At 38.7% G+C, this 19,263-nt stretch overlaps 1 protein-coding gene across 1 annotated transcript in view; it reads right to left on the bottom strand.

Annotated features, from left to right (window-relative positions):
* The window catches only part of LOC118415446 (protein Aster-B-like), a 61,702-nt gene that overhangs the window by 24,058 nt on the left and 18,381 nt on the right, over positions 1 to 19,263 (bottom strand). The window contains 2 exon segments of the mRNA XM_035820088.1: positions 3,828 to 3,866; positions 12,728 to 12,787. Coding sequence (XP_035675981.1) covers positions 3,828 to 3,866; positions 12,728 to 12,787 — 99 coding nt within the window.

Here is a 19,263-nt window from a genome sequence, read left to right on the forward strand (position 1 = left end):
GGAACACTACCACTAACGCTAACACTATCTCCAGGTACCTCTCAGACAAGCTTTTCCACGGCATCCAGCCTTTTCGTCGCCTTCTCTTCCCTGCTTTTAACCTCATCAGATCTGACTGTTTTCTGAGCTACCTACAAACGATGCGAGTCTCAGTTGAAATAAACAATCATGTAAGGCATAATGTAACTATTCATGAAACTGCCACACTGCTATGAGAGGGGGGAGTCTATGTAAATATAGCAGATTCAATTGTTAATCAGCTTAATAATAATGCCAATAAGTTGACCTCAGCAATCTGATATGTGTCCTACCTTCCTTTTCAATATCATTTACAGATTGAAGTACTATAATGTACAAGGAACTGACATGCTGCATTTCTTTCCAGCACCTTTGGTTCTATCACAAATCTAATGTTTCAAATGTTTGTCAATTATTAACATTACAACCAAAAGCAAGGTCGGGGAATAAATCACACCTGCATCTCGGCAAACAGTTCCGAAATGCCATGACTTGTGACAGGATAAATGGTAAGTTACATGTTGTCTCTCGTACCAAAACCAACATCTAACAGGTAGCACTAGACAGTGAATATTCAAGACTTGGACAGATGGGGGCACCGGAAATGACGTGCAGTCTCAAAGCAACAGCACTGATTAGACTGGGGCCTACATTCTTGGAAATTTGATGGCTGATAGATGTGCATCTTGATGCCTTGACATTGGAACACAAAAACTATCGTACATATGGGACATAGCAAGGACAAATGGCTGCTCTACATGTAGATGCCACTTACGCATGAAAGGGACCAAACAACACATATGGCAAGTGTCGAGAATCAAAAAGCTATTTCAGACAATATATGAGGGTGGAACAATAATAGGTTTTGAAATGTAGCTCTCCTATGGGGCTCATTTACCTGTTTCACAGCAACATATATACAAGGAATGAGCCCTACATACATGTATCTACCAAATACATGAGCTGGTTGTGTCAAAGGTAGAGATCTGAAAGGACCTTATCTTTCAGAAGTTAAGACACTAATGTAAGCTCCATTTCTATTGATAGAAGTAGTGATGAATATTACTAATGGATATTGCTTTTACTGATTTTTTTTGTTGATGCTTGGTTTATCTTAACCTTGTCCCCTAATAGGCACACCATATTTGAATACTAGTTGTTGTATGCAATATTCTTTGGTTTGTTTCTATAGAAAAATAGGATGAAGCCACACAGGTGTGCAGTAACCTTCGACATGCTGCCAGGCAACTGGTTCTGGTTCTGTAATAGTCCCTTGTTAGGGACATTTCACTGATGGAGGATCTAGAGGTGCAGCGTATGTATTGTCTACATGCCGGACAATAGGCTGCTCTTGAATGATTAATGCCTTGATCAACGTACAAAGAAGTAAAGGCTACTTTTGTGTCAGAGCATGTTTTTGGTTAATGAGGCCCAAATATCTGTTAGCTTTTCACCCTCTGCTGCTCGTGACAACAGGCACCTGGGAGGGGCACACCTGGCAACAGTTCTGCATCATTACAGAACTTTCACACATTATTTGATTGACAAACATTTGAGATGACGAATAAAGCCATCTTGACATGTCTCCTTTGTCAGAGTGAATAATAAATACACTGAAGAGAGAGAAAGTACTCTTAAGCAAAAGGCTTACGATTCTTCAGGTAGAGATGATGCATTAATTGACTGGGTGTTGCTTGGGCACTAAGGAAGCTCTTTTAACATAAGCAACAGAAAAAACAGGTCATGATGAAACTGTTTGAAAGTCTTATGGGAATGTTTATATCCAAATGGTTCCTCTAAATACAGTGGTAAGCCCACCCAGATATAATGCTAAGAGATATCTCTAACAATGTTTACACAAAAATAGACAGCTTGATCCCTATCTACCTCATCTGGGACTTCAATTATGATAACTAGGCTAGTAGTTTGACTAAATCCAGGAAACACCTCATAACCATGGTTACAGTTACAACATTTGCAAAGAAAGAAAAAAGGAAGGAAGGCACACACATGAAGAAAACCAGAGTACACTGCATTAGGGGCCCCAAGCCTACACCATTTCTTCCTTCCACCAAAAAAATCAAGACCACAGCTGACTACAAGTATCCTGACAGATGAATGCATGCACACGCACGCTCACACACACAAACGCGTATGCCCGCACACATACACACGTGCACATATACAGAAAAACGCTCACACAAACACAATACAATATCTCCATTTTTCATGGAGGTAAGAAGGCGGCAGTTCCTAAGTTCATGTTCTCTTGTTGTGCCCCTTGCCTTGCTTGAGCCTATTATTTGCAGTTTTTGTTCTTCGTAGGACAGCTTGGCATGTGGAAACAAGACCTACTCACATATCAAATACAAATACACTTTAATCCAACTATACCTTTGTGAGTTGTTGTCAAAGGTTAACATGGACCAATCTGTACTGAACAACGGTCCTTAACAATCATAGTTCACAGAACCAGTGTCAAACAAGTTATCAGAAGTAGTGATTTACACTGGCAACATGATATGATAAAAGATTAACACATTAACATAACATACTAGACCAGTATATAATCACAGTATCTACCAAGTAACCTATCCCTACCATCTTTGTTACAAGAATTTTGTTACGCAGATTTGCAACTGCGGAAAGCCATGACACACAAAAGTCAGCTAGAAAGCACCCCCATCACTGCATGGCTATCATACCATATGACTCATGATCAGAGAGCTCGCAATAACAACACACCATCTGCCTTGGAAAGGTTCACGTCACTGGCTATTGGCATCATAGCCAGCCAATAACCAGGTGACTTTCTCGGCTCAAGTAGCCATAAAAAACAAACACTCCTTAGGACATATACTATTAGCCAATCATGTTTTGCAGAGGGTTATATTTTTTTCATGATTCTGAATTGCTGATAATTTGTGCAAGGGCAAAGGTTGACCCAGTAGTATTTGAATGTGTACCTTGTACATATCACTTTTCAGGTTAGAACAAGCCATCTAATACCCCATGCAATTACCTTATTTACAAAGATAACTATCTTAGCATTTCTGTTATTTTCCCAGGATATGTTTTACAATTTGCTTGATATCACAGTCCCACACTAAAAATTGATTGTGCTTACCAGTATGTATTTGTTCACGAATATGTGACCTGAGTATTCCAAGACTACAAAATACAGTGTGCATGTGTTGTGAATTTACACAAAAACTACGCAGGTATACGATATAAGACAACAATTTTTTTTTTACATCATTTAACCTCAAGTTATGTTGTAGATATTCACAAAGTACATATAGTTACCACATTTTTGAAATTCCAGTTGTCCTCGGAGGTTAATTTACCCACCCGCATCTCATCGAAACATCATAATCGTACATATCTGACAATTGTGCTGCTGGGCATGGAAAATGTTCAATGAGCCTCTCTCCTTTTATACCATCAATGTGGGATCTGTAGGGCTGTGTTACTTGAACCACCTGTCAGAGTGGCTTGGGCAATTAGAGTCAATTTCCAGGAAGGAATGCTACCACATTTCTAGGAAAAGGGAATTCATACTTGCATTACAAAATTACCTTGGGAGGGTTCTATGTTTCTAAAGGGCCTTTTATAATTAGTTTTGTGCTTGCTAAAAATCCTATGACTTGATGCGTCCATTGAATCTGTTATAAATGTTGATAAAGAACCTCTTCTATCAGAACTTAAAACTTAACAGACAAGTGATATAAAATGGTACCTAAGTGTTAAGCTTGAACTATTAGCTCAATAAACTAGACATATGTCTTCTATCAAGTTTTCATTCTTACCTTTTCAGCTTCTTACTGATAGGGCCTCCAGGGTCTGACCTGCAGCAACACAAAACAATATGATTAATACATAGGTTACAGTATGCATACAGATGAGACAGAGGAACTTCCTGCCAAAAACTGTTACTTCTGATGAATTACTACTGGAGGTCCCATGTTTAAGGAGAGCAACACCTAACACATGTTTTAAGAACCCACCACACTAATCTTCAAGTTAAAGCAAGGGTCCATTTCAATGTGAGTGGATCAAACCTGTCTGTCTATCTGGCCTTATACTGCTTGAGCAACATCAGCATTGTTATGTGTATGACCTGCCAGTCATCTACGCATCACAAGGACCTGTCTGTTCAGGTAGCAAGTATCCAATTGCATGGGGGTCAAGATCCTACAGGTGGTTTTCTTTTTATTTCTGTTATAGATCTACATTGTACATCATTTTTCATATGTCTAATACAGGTGGATCATAGATTATGGTGCCCCATTGCATGAGGTCAAAAGCTCATGGACAGTTTCCTTGATTGACGAAGGACAATTATCCACTTGTAAATTGGACACACATCTTGTTTCGCCCATCACATGAGTGACAGTCAGGTATGAGCCATTAGCTGTTACTTGTCTAAATTATGTTTTTACTTCAAAAGCAACAGAAGTTATCAAGCTAAGGGACAATTGGTGGCTTGGGGATATGTGGCTGCTTGAATGGTTGGAAGAATGGTGTCCCTTACACGACATCGTGACCGGTAGGTGGTCTCCTTTGTTAGGAAGGAGGAACTATCCTCTGTAAACAGCATGGATATGTCTAATGCTACAGATCACATGAGGAACAGTCAAACTATTAATATACACAAAAATCACTTTCAACTTTGGTCCAAAATCATGGCCTGTGTACTGTTCCTTTCAGGAAAATGTAGTTACTAGTTCAAGAAAAAAAACAAAACAAAGATGCTTGCATAGTCAACTTAAAGATTCTTTTTTTTTTGATGACCAGAATGATATACAAGTTCTGATATTTCCTTTGAGTTTCTAACCTACTCATTAAAAAAGTACAAAAGACCAATTACTACATGTGTTGTTGTAGTATGTGGCAAAAAGGCACATATAGCCTATCATATAGGTTCTCATACTTGGCTTCCCCCTTTTTGACATCTGGTTTGTTTTGTCTCCTGTTCTGTTTGAAATCCTGGTAACTAAACCAACATGACCCAAGAGGACAAAACAATCACCACAGAAACAGCCTGTCCCAATATTACACAGACAACAAAAATAGAATGCACGATAATCATCAATTACAGCACAATTATTCCATCCATTACATTTCCTGCCTGGCAACCACAATTAAATGTTCACACAAGCACATTTTAACTTAATATCCTTGTTCCACCTAATGGAACATTCAGTTCTATATGAATCTCTGCTATCACTGGTGAAGTCAGATTTCCACTGTAACACCCTTGTTATTCTTACAATTCAGCCGAGGCAAGAGTGACTATCAAGTCAAAATAGAACACAGAAATACTAAAACACAGAGCAAACAGGGCAGTGGAGGAAAACTTGGCACCTCTGTACCTGTAATGCCCTGGCTTAGTAATGCGGACACCCAAAGTTTCCCACTGTATATCTTCATCCGTAGCTAAATTTTGAAACTACATCCTCTCACCTTTTGGTAACTGGAAGGGACAATCTCCGCCGAAACTTCACCAAACGTTTTTCCATGGCATAGAACACCATGCTAGTCATGTTACCACCCGAAACAAGACGCATAACAACTCATTTTCACAAGTTATGTGTGCAAGCTAGCCGCTAGGTCATTCTGTTAGAATAGTTCCAGGTGAGTAGCACAACAATAAGGTGGCATGACACATGAGGTGATATACTTAGCCACACCCCTCATGGTCACGCCCCCTGTACACAGGCCCTGCTCCCATTGGTTGATGTCCTGACCTGAATAGGATCTCCCATGCTCCACCCTCGTACCTTAGGGACAGTCTGCTTACCATACAGGTAGTGCCACTTACTGTTTATCATGCTGAAATGCATTGCACAGTTCTTGCTAAGTAAGCACTACACCAAAAAATGAGTGAGTCAGGAAATGTCTTCTTAGTAGAAACATTGCAGAGTTTAAAAAAGAAAGTAACGTACGCTACAGAACTCAAGACAAGAATAATGGCTCTTCATAGTCTTTAGTGGCTTCCCAAATAACTGAATACTTTTGTAAATAAGGTTGTTTACTTAGCAAATACCTGTCTTGGCATACAAAACGGGTTGAATGAATGAATGAATGAACGGTTACCTTGACCACATCAAAACTACATTTGGCTATACTGACTCATCCATGATTAATGTAATGAAGGTAAACACTTCAAGGTTACATAAATGTGTCTGACCTCAATAACAGTACAAAATATTTGAATGTAAGGACAATCACCATTCTGTCACATTGTTTTCAAATGTTCCTCTTACTATGATTAGGAGAAATTTGCTGTGAGTAGGTGCAAAGCATCCTGAACAGATTAAGATAATGAAAATTGTCCTGCTTAATTCATTATCATTTTAAGATATCACCATGGAAACACAGTAAGATACAATATTGACATTACATACAATGTTTTATTTGAGCTTACTGCTATCACTAAATGAGACATGAGTTGTACAACAGCAGCTCCACATATTTGTTGTTGTGTCTTTGTTTCCCAGTTTTGGACTTTCTGCTTACTACATCCTTTCCCTTAATGTGAACATTGTGATGAACAAGCATAGCTGTACAGGCTGGATCGTCATCAGTACGCTGGATACTGTCCTGGCTTTTATCCTTGGTTGGTGGGAAACGAATATAGTCGTATAGAAGCGCACCTCTGCTAGTTGACACAAATGAAGTATATTTCGACCATTGCAATGGCTGATATCTCAAGATATGTCAGTAGATCCAGTGAACAACCAGTGCAGACAAGTGCAAAGCCCTCACCAACATAATACTAATCCTAATAGCTGGCAGCAGCCTGTGCCCACCTACAGGGCAATTGCTTTCTAAATAGAGGATCTATTTTCGGCCTTATTTTGTTAACCCCATTCTTGCACTTGACCTTAAAGCCTTTCAATAACTCCTGACAAGTGCCTCATATCCCAGCAAGGGAGATAAAATTCTGTAAAAGGGGGGATCAAATCCTGATAGAGATAATGAAATATGCATTGAAAAAAAACATGAATGTGAAACGAATACTGAAAACACAATTTTTACTGGAAGTGAAACATGCTGCTATAGGAAGTGAAACATGCTGCTATATGCTGCTGCTTGAGGTTACAGAATGCACTAAGTCTTGTAGAGTGTGAGTCCACTCCTATTTATGTAAGTATCAAGCCGAAGTAATGGATTTTATATAGCTTTTCACTAGTAATTTGGCAAGGCTTTACTAAGGTCCAGAGAAATGTTTCAATCAGAGCAGAGATACTTCAAGTCTGGCACTCACTACAACCATCTGCAAGTACCAGTACTCTAGGTTTTGGAGAAGCAAGCTTGCAGGAACTTTCATCTTGAGGACTGGCCAGTGCATTAATGGATAGTCTAGATCAATGGAATGCACTCTGAACAAGGCTCATTTGTTGGACATCCCACAAAATAGGACAAACTCCTGACAGAAGAATAATGTCTGATGTGAGGATAAGAACAGTTCTTCCAAAGCTAGGAGAATAATTTGTCTGACTCTGTGACAAAATACTCAATGTACATTATTGCTATACATTAATGACATTAACATTGCAATACAATTGCTGCATCATCAGCTTATCTTCCAGTGAATTCCATGAATTTAGTAATGTATATGATAAGATATTTGTCAGACACTTGTATCTATTTTCAAAGAATTCTTCAAACATATTAACTATCAAGACGTCAAAATTGTATTCCTCACCACAAGTGCAAGACTCAGATAAACACTCTCCTGTTTTGAAGTTGATGGTGAATTTTGCCTGCTTACACATGAGTCTAGTACAGTATATCAGCTATAACCTACTACTACTAGTAATACTGTCCCTCTCAAGGCTTTCTTGACCAAATACAGATAACTAGCCTCTATAGGCCCTTTCTCCTACTGCCAAGATGGATCAAGAGCTTAACTTTCTTGCCACTATTGTTGCTGATTAACTTGACACATGAGCACTTAGCCTATACCAAGCACAACCTGCCCAAGCCTGTGCAATCTGTTCCAGAGAAGTGGTCAGCTACAGAAACAAAACCCTGAAGGACAATCCTCATTAGTCAACACACACACACACACACACACACACCAGGACAGGGAGCCTTGGTACAGATTAGCATGAGTGCCTTTACTTTACTTACTTATCTGTATCTACATAGACAGTTTAACCGCCATTCGGCGTAACACAGACACACACACACACACACCAGGACAGGGAGCCTGGGTACATATTAGCATAAATATAACTGACCTACTAACAAATCATTCGAGATAAAACTGGAAATACTGCATTTAGGCTACAGTCACCTTACATATAAGTGGCAGCCCCATTGTTATGTGTACACTCAGGCATTGGTGTCAAGGGTCAGAGTCCGAGAGGTCTTTATCTATACCTGAACAATATGGAAGCAGGAAGTTATGCGGAACACAGCTGGTACATTTGCAGGTGTCAACCAGGACTTGTAAAGCCTAATGACATAATCAAAAATGTGGTCTTACAACTATGTCAGCCTTTCTGTGTGACAAAGAATTGGTCCTAGTACTGTTTAATTATATATACATGGGAGTACCTGAGGAGTCGACTTAAATGTACCATGCATAAGTTCACAAGCAGCAACAGCTGGATGTTTGACCTGAAGGAATTTATCCTCCACTGTTACTTTCATCTACAGTTTCCAACCTTCCTAGGCCAAGACACCAGGAATGCAATAGAATAGATGGCAAACAGCATACACAACTGGCATATACATGTATACATTCATCAAAGGTAAAGGTGCAAGACCCCGTGACATACGAGCACCCTTGTACGACACAATAGCAGGTGCATGTACCACATGCCCTTCTGTCATTCATGCTGAAACTTGCTTCTTCTCTGAAAAGTACACCCTTTACATCCTTGCTTCAAATCATAGGTGAACTAACACCCAACTGTTCAAAACTCCCAGCTTCAAACATACACCAAAGATCAGGAAAAAAAACCCTGTGGCTTTACTTTCACTGTTTCACAAAAACTGTGATTGCTGACCGATATATAAACAGTCAAAGCTATAGGATGTTGAAAATAATACAAAGCAGCATTGAGCAAGCTAAGTAGTCTCCAAATTGATTACTTCATAGTGACCTATATCAGAAGTGTTGATAAAACAGTTGCCAGGCACAGGAGCTCTGAAGTCCAGGTGAATCCACCTGCCATGAACACTAAGCCTATGTACGTCAGTACGTGGCAGACTCGAGGTCTGCAGAACAGCAGAGCCAAAACGATGTTTACTCACTTTCTGCGTTGTCTCGACCTACTTTTGTTGGTGAAGTGGAGAGTGGAGATGCTTAAATGGCGGGTCTTGCTGTAGTATGCCATTCAGTACAAGTAGCTCACCAGCTTAGCTCACCACATGCTTATGTAAAGACCATCTGGTTCCTTTTCTCTGGAAACGTGAGTAGTGTTAACCCACAGTGTGACTGGAGAATTGTGTTACACCTGAGAGGTCTTGCTTCACCTGCTTCCTTTCTGTTTAGTGGGAGGGGCACAATAAATCATGCGTACATTGTCAGCTGGCCCTGACTGGGGGAGGGATCTGTGCTATGATAGCTTGAGGTAGAGAACATTAGACGTTGTAAGAAAAAACCTATTGTTACAAAAAGTAAACTGTTACATTTATAGTAGTATTATGCTCGAGAACAGTTGTCTGTCCTCTAAAGAACTGCTGATGAATCTGTTTTAACATACATTGTACACCTCTCCATGGATCCAGACAGCGAAGGTTCAAGACCCAATTTGAATTTCCCCCAATCCTTTAACTAAAAGATTAAGATAGAGACTTAAAGCCAGAAGTCCTGTGTATGGGGATAGAATAGACATACATGTATGGTATCTAAACCTCAGGACATCTAAGAACCCAACATGTCGATAAGAGTTGACTCCATGTGTTTGGCTGAAGACACAAACCCAAGCATCAGTGGACTTCTAGCAAAAAAGCATTCCATTTCGTCGCAAGCAATTTGCCTTGAGTTTGACCTGCTTTACCTTTCAGTACTTACTTTATTATCAAAATTTAATAGCCAACATAGAACTTTTCCTACATGTACGCCTACATGTACATGTGTACGTATGTGCATTTACATCCTGAGCTTGGCTGTGTTTTTCTCATATTCAACCCATCAGCCTTCAATGTGTCTTAGCTGCAGGGGATTAGATCCTTCATAATCTTCCGACTTCAAGAACTGTTGCCTCTAATTTCCACATTAGGCAACCACTTAAACAATATTTGGTGCCTATAGCAACTGTGCAGTGCTAAGAATAAACTTCTTCCTAGGCTTCCCCAGAATGATGTATCTTTGTAACAGTTGAGCTATAAACATTATTTTGTGATATGCTTACAAAATTTCTAATACGAAATTGTAATGACACAAAATTCTTAAGAAATCCTGTTTTTGAACCATGAATAAACACAAGGTTACCGTAATACTTACTTCCTGCGTAGGGCCAGTAGATTTACCGTCAGGGAGTTGGAAGAGGAAGCCTGGATGCTGAGAGCTCTCTTGGTTCGACCGAGGGGCATTTTGTAACTTCTTGCTACTGATTTGACTGGATGAAGTTCCGACTCCTCTATTGTTACTGACAAATGTTGGTAACCCTCCTCTTAGCACAGCAATGGCTGTCAGTCATATTTAGACAACACCCAGGGTGTTAGTTCGATAACATGCTTATCCTCCCTTACAGCCACCTCGAAGCATCAGTCTGGAAATGGACCGAGTGATGGCAGGTCACACATAAAATCTCCTGGAAGCATTAGCCAGTGGATGGACCAGGTGATAGAGGTGGCGATAAATGAAGTAGGCAAATTGCGCCACGCCAATGTCAGAGATACAATGCAGAGGCTTAGAGCTGTCGGCAGTCCAGCCTCCGAGGCATGATGGCCTTGCTGACGTGACGTACTTCGTAATTACCACGGTGCCATGGCTTCCCAAATGCTATTTGCACAGTAATAAGCTGAAGGGGCTGAAGATGAAATTATTGCATTTATCACCAGATCAGTTCTATTTGGCTGCAGCTGTACATATACTCTGAAAAAATATTGTGACTAATCCTTTCTGAATGCTATGTTCCATATGGTGCATTCACATAACCCTTTATAGAAAGAGAGTGTGCTAACCACAATGGAAGAACCTTCTAATCAATACTTAACAAGCTGCTCCATTTAAATCTGTACTATGGCATGACCTCTCCATTTTAGCAAGCATCAACATTTTTTCCAAAGGATTGTGGATTAAAAGGTGCTGACCATGACAGATAAGTGGGCCAGGTAAATCTAATTCTTGCATTTTTACCTACAAGACCTTTTATTTGTTATCAAGTGTTGAAAACAAAGCATGAAGCACAAGCACAGAATTTTGTCTTCTATCCAGCATATTAAAGTTGTCAGATCTGCTTCAAATATGCTAGTTTCAGGAAATAAATTGTAGCAGCTTGATTGAAACAATGTTCTGTCAATCATACTAGGTTCAATCTTTCAAACTTGTCAATCAAGACATTTACCTATCCAATCAAAATGTCTATCTACATCCCTAAGTGCATACCATTCAGGAAGAAAGAAACAAACATTCAAACAGCTTTTCGCACATCTACAATGTAAGGACACAGTAACAAACATTGTTGCGATTGATTTCAACAGAAAATAGTACAACTAATTCAACAGTACTAAGAAGGATAAAAAAGATTGCTATAAATTCCATTTTGCCAATGTCAATATTCAACAAATAACTCAGTTAAGAATCATGAGGACTCCGAGGAGTTAGACTGATTTAACTTAGCAGGCCACCTCATCAGCTGTAACAGTTGTGCACCATGTTGATAATTTATTCACCAGTAAGATTCATACTAAACCCAATGCTGCATGTAAACTGTCTATACAAATGTCAACTCTTATCAGATAATACCTTCAGTTCAGATGCTTGCAACTACTCCCCAAAATCAATAGTCTATTGGCAATCGTGATACCAAACATTGCAACAGTAACTTGTCACCTCATCTGCATTCACCGCAGGCACATTCATCTCCAAGTAGTGCTGCAGCGGTGCAAGGAAGGCAAAGCTTACAGGTATTGGACATTGGGTATCTCGAAGTTAATATACTAGAACACGGATGTCTGATACCCCTATTACAGGGATATCAGATGCAGACTTTCCAGCCTCTTGACTTCTACCTTCATTTGTACAGCGTGTGTGTGTGTGTTACCTGCCATAGCTTACTAAAAGTCCCCAAAGTACAAAAATTCATGATACATAAATCATACTTCCGTTATATCTATCCTAAGCTGATAAGCTGATATAAGCAGTTAACTGCTCTGGGCCATCCCATGAAAAGGGCATTGGGCATGGGGTATCTTGGGAGCTGAAATACTATGCTAAAGCCAAATATCCAATAGTGCTATTTCAAGAGCTTCCATCTCAGTCCAATTTGTACTGTTAAAACAATCATGAAGGTATCTCCAGAAAAGTGGAATGAATACACAAATGGCTACTTCAGTTTAGCTTGATGAAAATTAGGAAAAATAAAGATAGGAACTGTACAATATACAGATAATGTCAAATATACTAGGACATGTAGATACTTTTATTTTTATTTTTCTACTATGCATTTCTTATGCATTATGCCCAATACAGCATAAAAATGACAATTGTCTTCTTTCAAAAGCAACACAAAGGACCTACCTGTCTTCCGGTACAGGTGTGATGCATTCCTCACTGGAGGTGAGCTGAGACTCAAGTCGACTGTTGTAGCACAGGACACAGCACGCAGATCATGGAACAGAGAGAAGAAGGTAAATGTCAAAATATCAATGGTACTCTAGACAAGTAAGGGAACTTCATATTAAACAAAATGATACATAGACGTTTTTTTTCTATTAATGTCCATCCCAACATTATAAGGCAGCAGATGCCACACTGGTCACACATCCACAAAGGTAACACTGTTACAGCAGATAGGTTTCTTTATAAATTAGTGACACTGATAACAATATCATAAAAACATCGGCAAAAAACAGGTTGTGATACCCATTTATCCATGGCAACTTAAGCAACTAAATTGTGAATTACTATGTTTACAATTGATATAATTATCCATATCATATATTCACAACCTTTCATTTCTAGGATAATTTTCGTCATTCAGTTGGAGAATAATGATTATGCACATACAAATAAGGAAATCCTCACATATGATGAATTGATAAATAAATTTTGTTAGACATTATGAAATATTATATGACACAGAACATTTTCAAGACAGGCTGGCATGAATATTTGGGTCCCATAGGTTAGGGTTGAATGAAAGAACTCACACCATCGTGAAATATTTCTATCATGATAATATTAACTGGAGAATGATCAGAGACACGCTGCATTACACTCTATACATGTGGTGATCCATTACTCATGAATACATGTACCAATAGGCATGTCCAAATATCAGGCTGAATGCCATTTCTGTTAGATGAATCCAGTCAACTAAGTTAGTATGGAAGAACTGGGTAGATCTGAAGACTGAAAGAATAATTCATTTCTTGATTTTGGGTTAAAAGGAGGATTTGGACTGTAACAAAGAAACACTTTGCTAGTCATGATCTAACTGTAGTGTTTTCAGGTCCGATAATGTTGCCCAAACCATAGTCACACATTATCTTGGGAAATCGAATAGCCATTGGGTATTGAGATATTTACTTTCAAATTTCTTATAAACAGGCTACAATACTCTCTTCCCTGCTATATGGCACTTACAAGTGTACATGTAAGCAAACAGTAGTGAAAATACACTGCTTTTCTGGACATGAAGTTGTGGGTTACACACAATATTCATTTAGTGATAAGCATGATATCCACACACCATACATTAACTACAAGCCCTGGATACAGGCATGTACGCTGTGTCTCCATTCCGCATGCACAGGGGGTTTACAAATTAGCATCTATTGATTAATCAATGGGCTTTTATTGAGAGGTAAATATTCAGAAATCATGGAGCTTTGTGTGAACCCTAACAACTGCCCACATTTGTGGGAAGATACACTGTAATGACATCATCACTGCACCATGGATTCTCCCCATACCACCTGCATTACATGTGGGTGTTCAGAATATCAAAATGGTGCAGTTATTGTTCCCACTTCAGCTTCAGATGCCTCACCTCTATGAAAGGCTAACATTAAAAAAAAGGATGGGGATTACGTAAAAAAAACAGGAAATGAATGGAATTCACGAAATAATGGTTGATTATCAATGTACAGAGACATTTGAGGAAAAAAACTGCAACAAATAGCATGGAGTTTCAAAATCATTTGGGAATTTTTATCCGTATTAGTGAAGCCTTCATATACTGGCCCCCACTTTTCTCTTCTCAAACTAAGTTTTATTTTTAGGTTATTATTTGAATTTAAGTGGTGCACCCAAACATTTTTTGGTGCACCCAATTCTTTAAGCTGGGTGCACCAGTGCACCTAATCCCAAAATAAATTTCGAGCCCTGTCAATGTACAGAGACATTTGAGAAAAAAAAAGCAACAAATAGCATGGAGTTTCAAAATCATCTGGGAATTTTTATCCGTATTAGTGAAGCCTTCATATACTTTTCTCTTCTCAAAATACATAAATTTAGTATTGCTCTATGAGGCCACTGGTAAACTGGGGGAGCAAGGTGAAGATGTTACCTAACTAGGACCTCTATGTATACATGTAGTTATCCCGAGTTTACATAAAGGAAAACAAACTAATGCAAATAAATCATGGAAATGTAAACTACTGGTGAGACTTATTTTGCTTTAATATTTAACAATGTTGGTCTTATTTCCATTTCAGCTAAAATCAATGAATCCCATCCACACAATCTGCAGTGCCTCTTCATGCACATAGTCCTTCATGATCAAGATCATGCACAGTTCCATACTGGTGAGATCTGGAACATGTCAGATTGATGCGATGCAGAAATTAACCCCTAGCACAAGGGATTCTCCATTACAGCTGGCTAATCAATTAGCAGTCTGCAGCACACAGCTCATCAATGGAAAAAAAGAATAGAAACATAGGGAGACAATATATCATGCGCTCTCAATAATCTGAACATTTCAGGCATTCTTAAAGGTCCCAGGCTTCCATTTTCCTATGTAAAGGAGTCTTCCATATCTGTGTATGAGCAAAAGATGGCCTCACAACACCTTGAGCACCTTCAGAATATTAAAAAAAGGGACTATAGGGCCCCATCATTAGAATCCTTATATGTGATATCACTATAGAGCCGCTACGCAATGTGAGGAAAGGAATATCAATACAATAGATTGACATATAATAGAAATGCTTCTGAATATAGATTTCTAGAATCTAAATTAGACATACACTTTGGTATCAAAGGTAAAAACAATGAGGTACAATGGAAAGTTACAAGGGTTTCAAGTATCAAATACAAGGCATTACAGTACGTACCTGTAAGAATACATTTCTGCTATACATGTAGCACCATGCCCGAACATCAAATATTTCCCTCTGGAGATGCTTCAAGCATATTTCCCACCAAGCACTCAAGTAACTACATGCACATTTGTGACTATGGGGAACTGAACTGAAAAGCACTGAGTAGCTTTAGCTTCAGAGGAAACTGGTTTCCATATTGATCATACTGAAATACAGCAGCCTCTGTCCACAAAAGGAAATCAGGGGATACCAGATGAAGATGAATTCCACACGAGCTGCATAAGTAATTGTTCAAGCGTACGATTATTGGAAATTTTCATGAAGCCTGAGGAATTATTGCTGACGGGCTGGCACTGGGATAGCCCCAAAGGGTTCAACACAAAATCATGAGAACACATTTATGAATCTGCCGAATACAGTCTGGAGCATCAATTCTTATGATGGGGCTGGGAGCATTTAGATCCATTTATGCAGCTTACTTTACATACCTACCTTGTACATTAGACTGGTAGAATGGCAGGACATTTATAACGAGTAACCTTCTCCTCAGACTACAGGTTCCCCATTAACAAATCTCTCACATCCAGTAGCAGCCAGGATGTCCCACGCTCCATTTAATCCTGCCTATTCCCATCACTGACTTCAGGGGGCTAAATGGGAAAGGCAGCCATAAAACACTACAAATTTCACATCAGAAAGATCAGGACAATGACATCAGCAAGCAAAATCTTCCCATTAAGGAGGCGTCAGATCAGTGGATTCAATTACATACATGTGTACCTCTTCTCAAGGAGACTTTCAGAAATCCTGAGGACACCAAGCAAATAGCTGGAATTAGTTTTACAATTTCTACTTAAGCACATAAATAACCATCACCCTTTAGAGTTTAATGACCTAAAAAAAAGTAAGAAGTCTATATTGAGGCAAGCACAAGCCATATCAAAGGCAAATCACATCCATTTTGTGATCAAAGAAATCACATTTTGTAAGGATATGGCCATTACTAGTTGCAAAGGAATGGGTGTATCTGGAAAAATAGACTTTGCAAACAGACCCAAAAATCAAACACATGAGCTGGTGATAACAATTCTAAAGGCAGAAAAAGAGTCCTGCTGCTTGTAAGTAGCAATGGTAGAAAATGGCAGCTCCCATCTAAACAAGTGGCTGTGATGACTGGGATGATGCATACGATGCCAGCCCTATTTTCACAAGTTGAACGCAGAAATAAGGTCACAGCAAGTAAATATTATGGATGACATCAGAGCACATATTAATTTTCGCCTGATTTCAGAAAAAAAAAAAACAGAAAATTTTTTTTTTCTCTTCGGAGATGGTCAACATGACGAGAAAGCACCGAAATAGGTAAATATGTTGTGTTATCCATAAAATTGTGATAATTACATAAATATGGACAAAAGCTGCAACTTTTTCTACCCAAGGAGCTACCAATAGTCAGCTTTTGACCAACATTTTATTGAACATAATAAACTATATTACTATACTGACACATAAATATACAGACACAATGGCTATTATTCATTAAACTGGTACTAATGCCCATAAATCTTGCTAGACAGTCACAGCTATTGAACGTATCATGTCATTATTTATTATTACATATAACAATATTCAATATTGTAATGAAGGCATTTTCCACATTTTCCCCTTTGCTGGGTATGACTCAACTCAACTCCCAAGGGCAATGGGCTGTGTGAATCTCTGCTGACTCAGCAGTGGGAGTATCTGATTGCTTTTCCATCTTGGCCATGTAACAATCATGACTTTGGCAAGTGTGGAGAGAAACATTAAGATAAAGTGATCAGATACTGAACAAAAGCTAATGCTCCCTTCTCAGAAAATTCCAGGGATGTCAAAGGCTGTCTGCCTTATCACTAAGGACCATATATTGATATAATGTTCACAGACTAGCTGGAACCCAAAATCAGCTGAATAGAAGTTGTACCTATTCCCTCAGGACAACTTCAGCAAGTAGGTAATTTCACAAATATGTTGGCTTTATATCCATCTCATTTTGAGATAAACAAGTGCATGTCACTGTTAGCATGGAAGTACATGTCACCGTTGAAGAAATTGTGTCAACCTTTTCCACTTTTTATGAAATTCATGGAGGAATCAGAGAGCTGTTGCAGTAACAGATCAGATCTGATCAGATCTGCTGAACAACAAACATCTTACCATGCATGACACTAACAATCCTTCCTTCACAGCAGTCACGTCACAGATAGCATGAACTGCCTATGTCTGACAGATATAGTTACCAGAAAATACAATGTCTTTTAATCATTAATGTCTGACAATTTACAAAGACATGGAAATCTTCACCTTAAAGTCCTTATGTACGATATTGTCCCAAACATAAAACTGCCATGTTACATAAGTTAAAGACAGAACATTCCCTGCCATGTGCCAGTCTGGATTTCCATCCAGCATGACTAATGACTTAACCATGTACAGGCATTAATAATGCAAAATTAATGGTAGGGGAAGACATATGTTCTTCATGTTTTATTGGGCATAAGATTGGGGAAGACATAGAAACCCTCCAGCATTATTTTTCACAAGATTTGTGACACAATAACAACAATTTTCCATTTAAAATTTCTGCTTTGATTTGATTTGAAGGCTTAATCTAAGAACAGCACATGTTCTAGCACCATGGAAAGCACAATCTGTATACCGTGTATCCAGTTTATGTCATATTTTTGTCCAATGAACAAAACTGACGTACTACCAATTCAAAACTACCCTAGCCCCCAGAAATATCAAACAGTACCTTTTGACCTGGTATCTGAGATCTGATACCTAACTCTCAAATATCAACATACTTTAAGATAGTGTATGCACCCTTTAAACTTTTAAAGTCACAAGAAGGTGTTCCAGATGGATACTAGTCAGGGTGCATATATGTTATAGGAGTTGTTGCCTTGATAAATCAGTAGTTGCTCATGGAAGCAGATAGCTGGAATATAGATAGATTTTTGAGCTGGAAATTACAGGTAAGGGTCTTGGCTATTTTATTAAGTAAAAAAAAATTTTAAAGGCTTTTAGCTATGTTTCCTAGACAGTCTAGACTATGTGTTTTGATGTTCTCCCTGGACAGGGCAAAGGTCACCAGACTTCTGCTGCAGATTGATCTTTCCACCATATGAAATGATTCTAATTCATATGCGAACATGTACATGGTACAGGTGAAAGAAACCGCTTGGACAATGGAAACAAAAGGAATCCTTGGAGAATAATTCAGGCAATCAACATGGGAATAACCTGATATTTACAGCCATGATCTAAATAATTGGAGATACGTATATTTTGGCAAAGGGTTACAGAGTCGATAATTATATAGTCTCATACAGTCTACCAGAATCTGAAAAATTAAAATACACATGTAGCTCCATATTTCCAGTAAATACCTTGAAGGGAAACAATATGATTTTCAGAGTTGCCTGTCTCATATCATCAGTTTAATCAACAACTCACAGTTACTCCTACAGCATGCAAATACATATGAAAACTGATTGGTAGGCACATTTTTCTATAAGGGTAGGACATGATACCATGTACTTACATAACTACCTAAAGTAAACTTGGAAGAAATTATACCTTGTAGCACCCCTATGTTATTACAGCACAAACGTGCTGGTGAGATGGGTCTCTTGGGAGATGAATGATACCCGAGAGTAATGGTGACACGCCTCCAGCAGCCACCACTGATGACACCCATAGATCTCCCACTTAAGAAAGGCATGATGATACCAGAGTAGTTAT

Source organism: Branchiostoma floridae, chromosome 1, assembly GCF_000003815.2.
Source record: "Branchiostoma floridae strain S238N-H82 chromosome 1, Bfl_VNyyK, whole genome shotgun sequence".
Lineage (NCBI taxonomy): Eukaryota > Metazoa > Chordata > Leptocardii > Amphioxiformes > Branchiostomatidae > Branchiostoma > Branchiostoma floridae.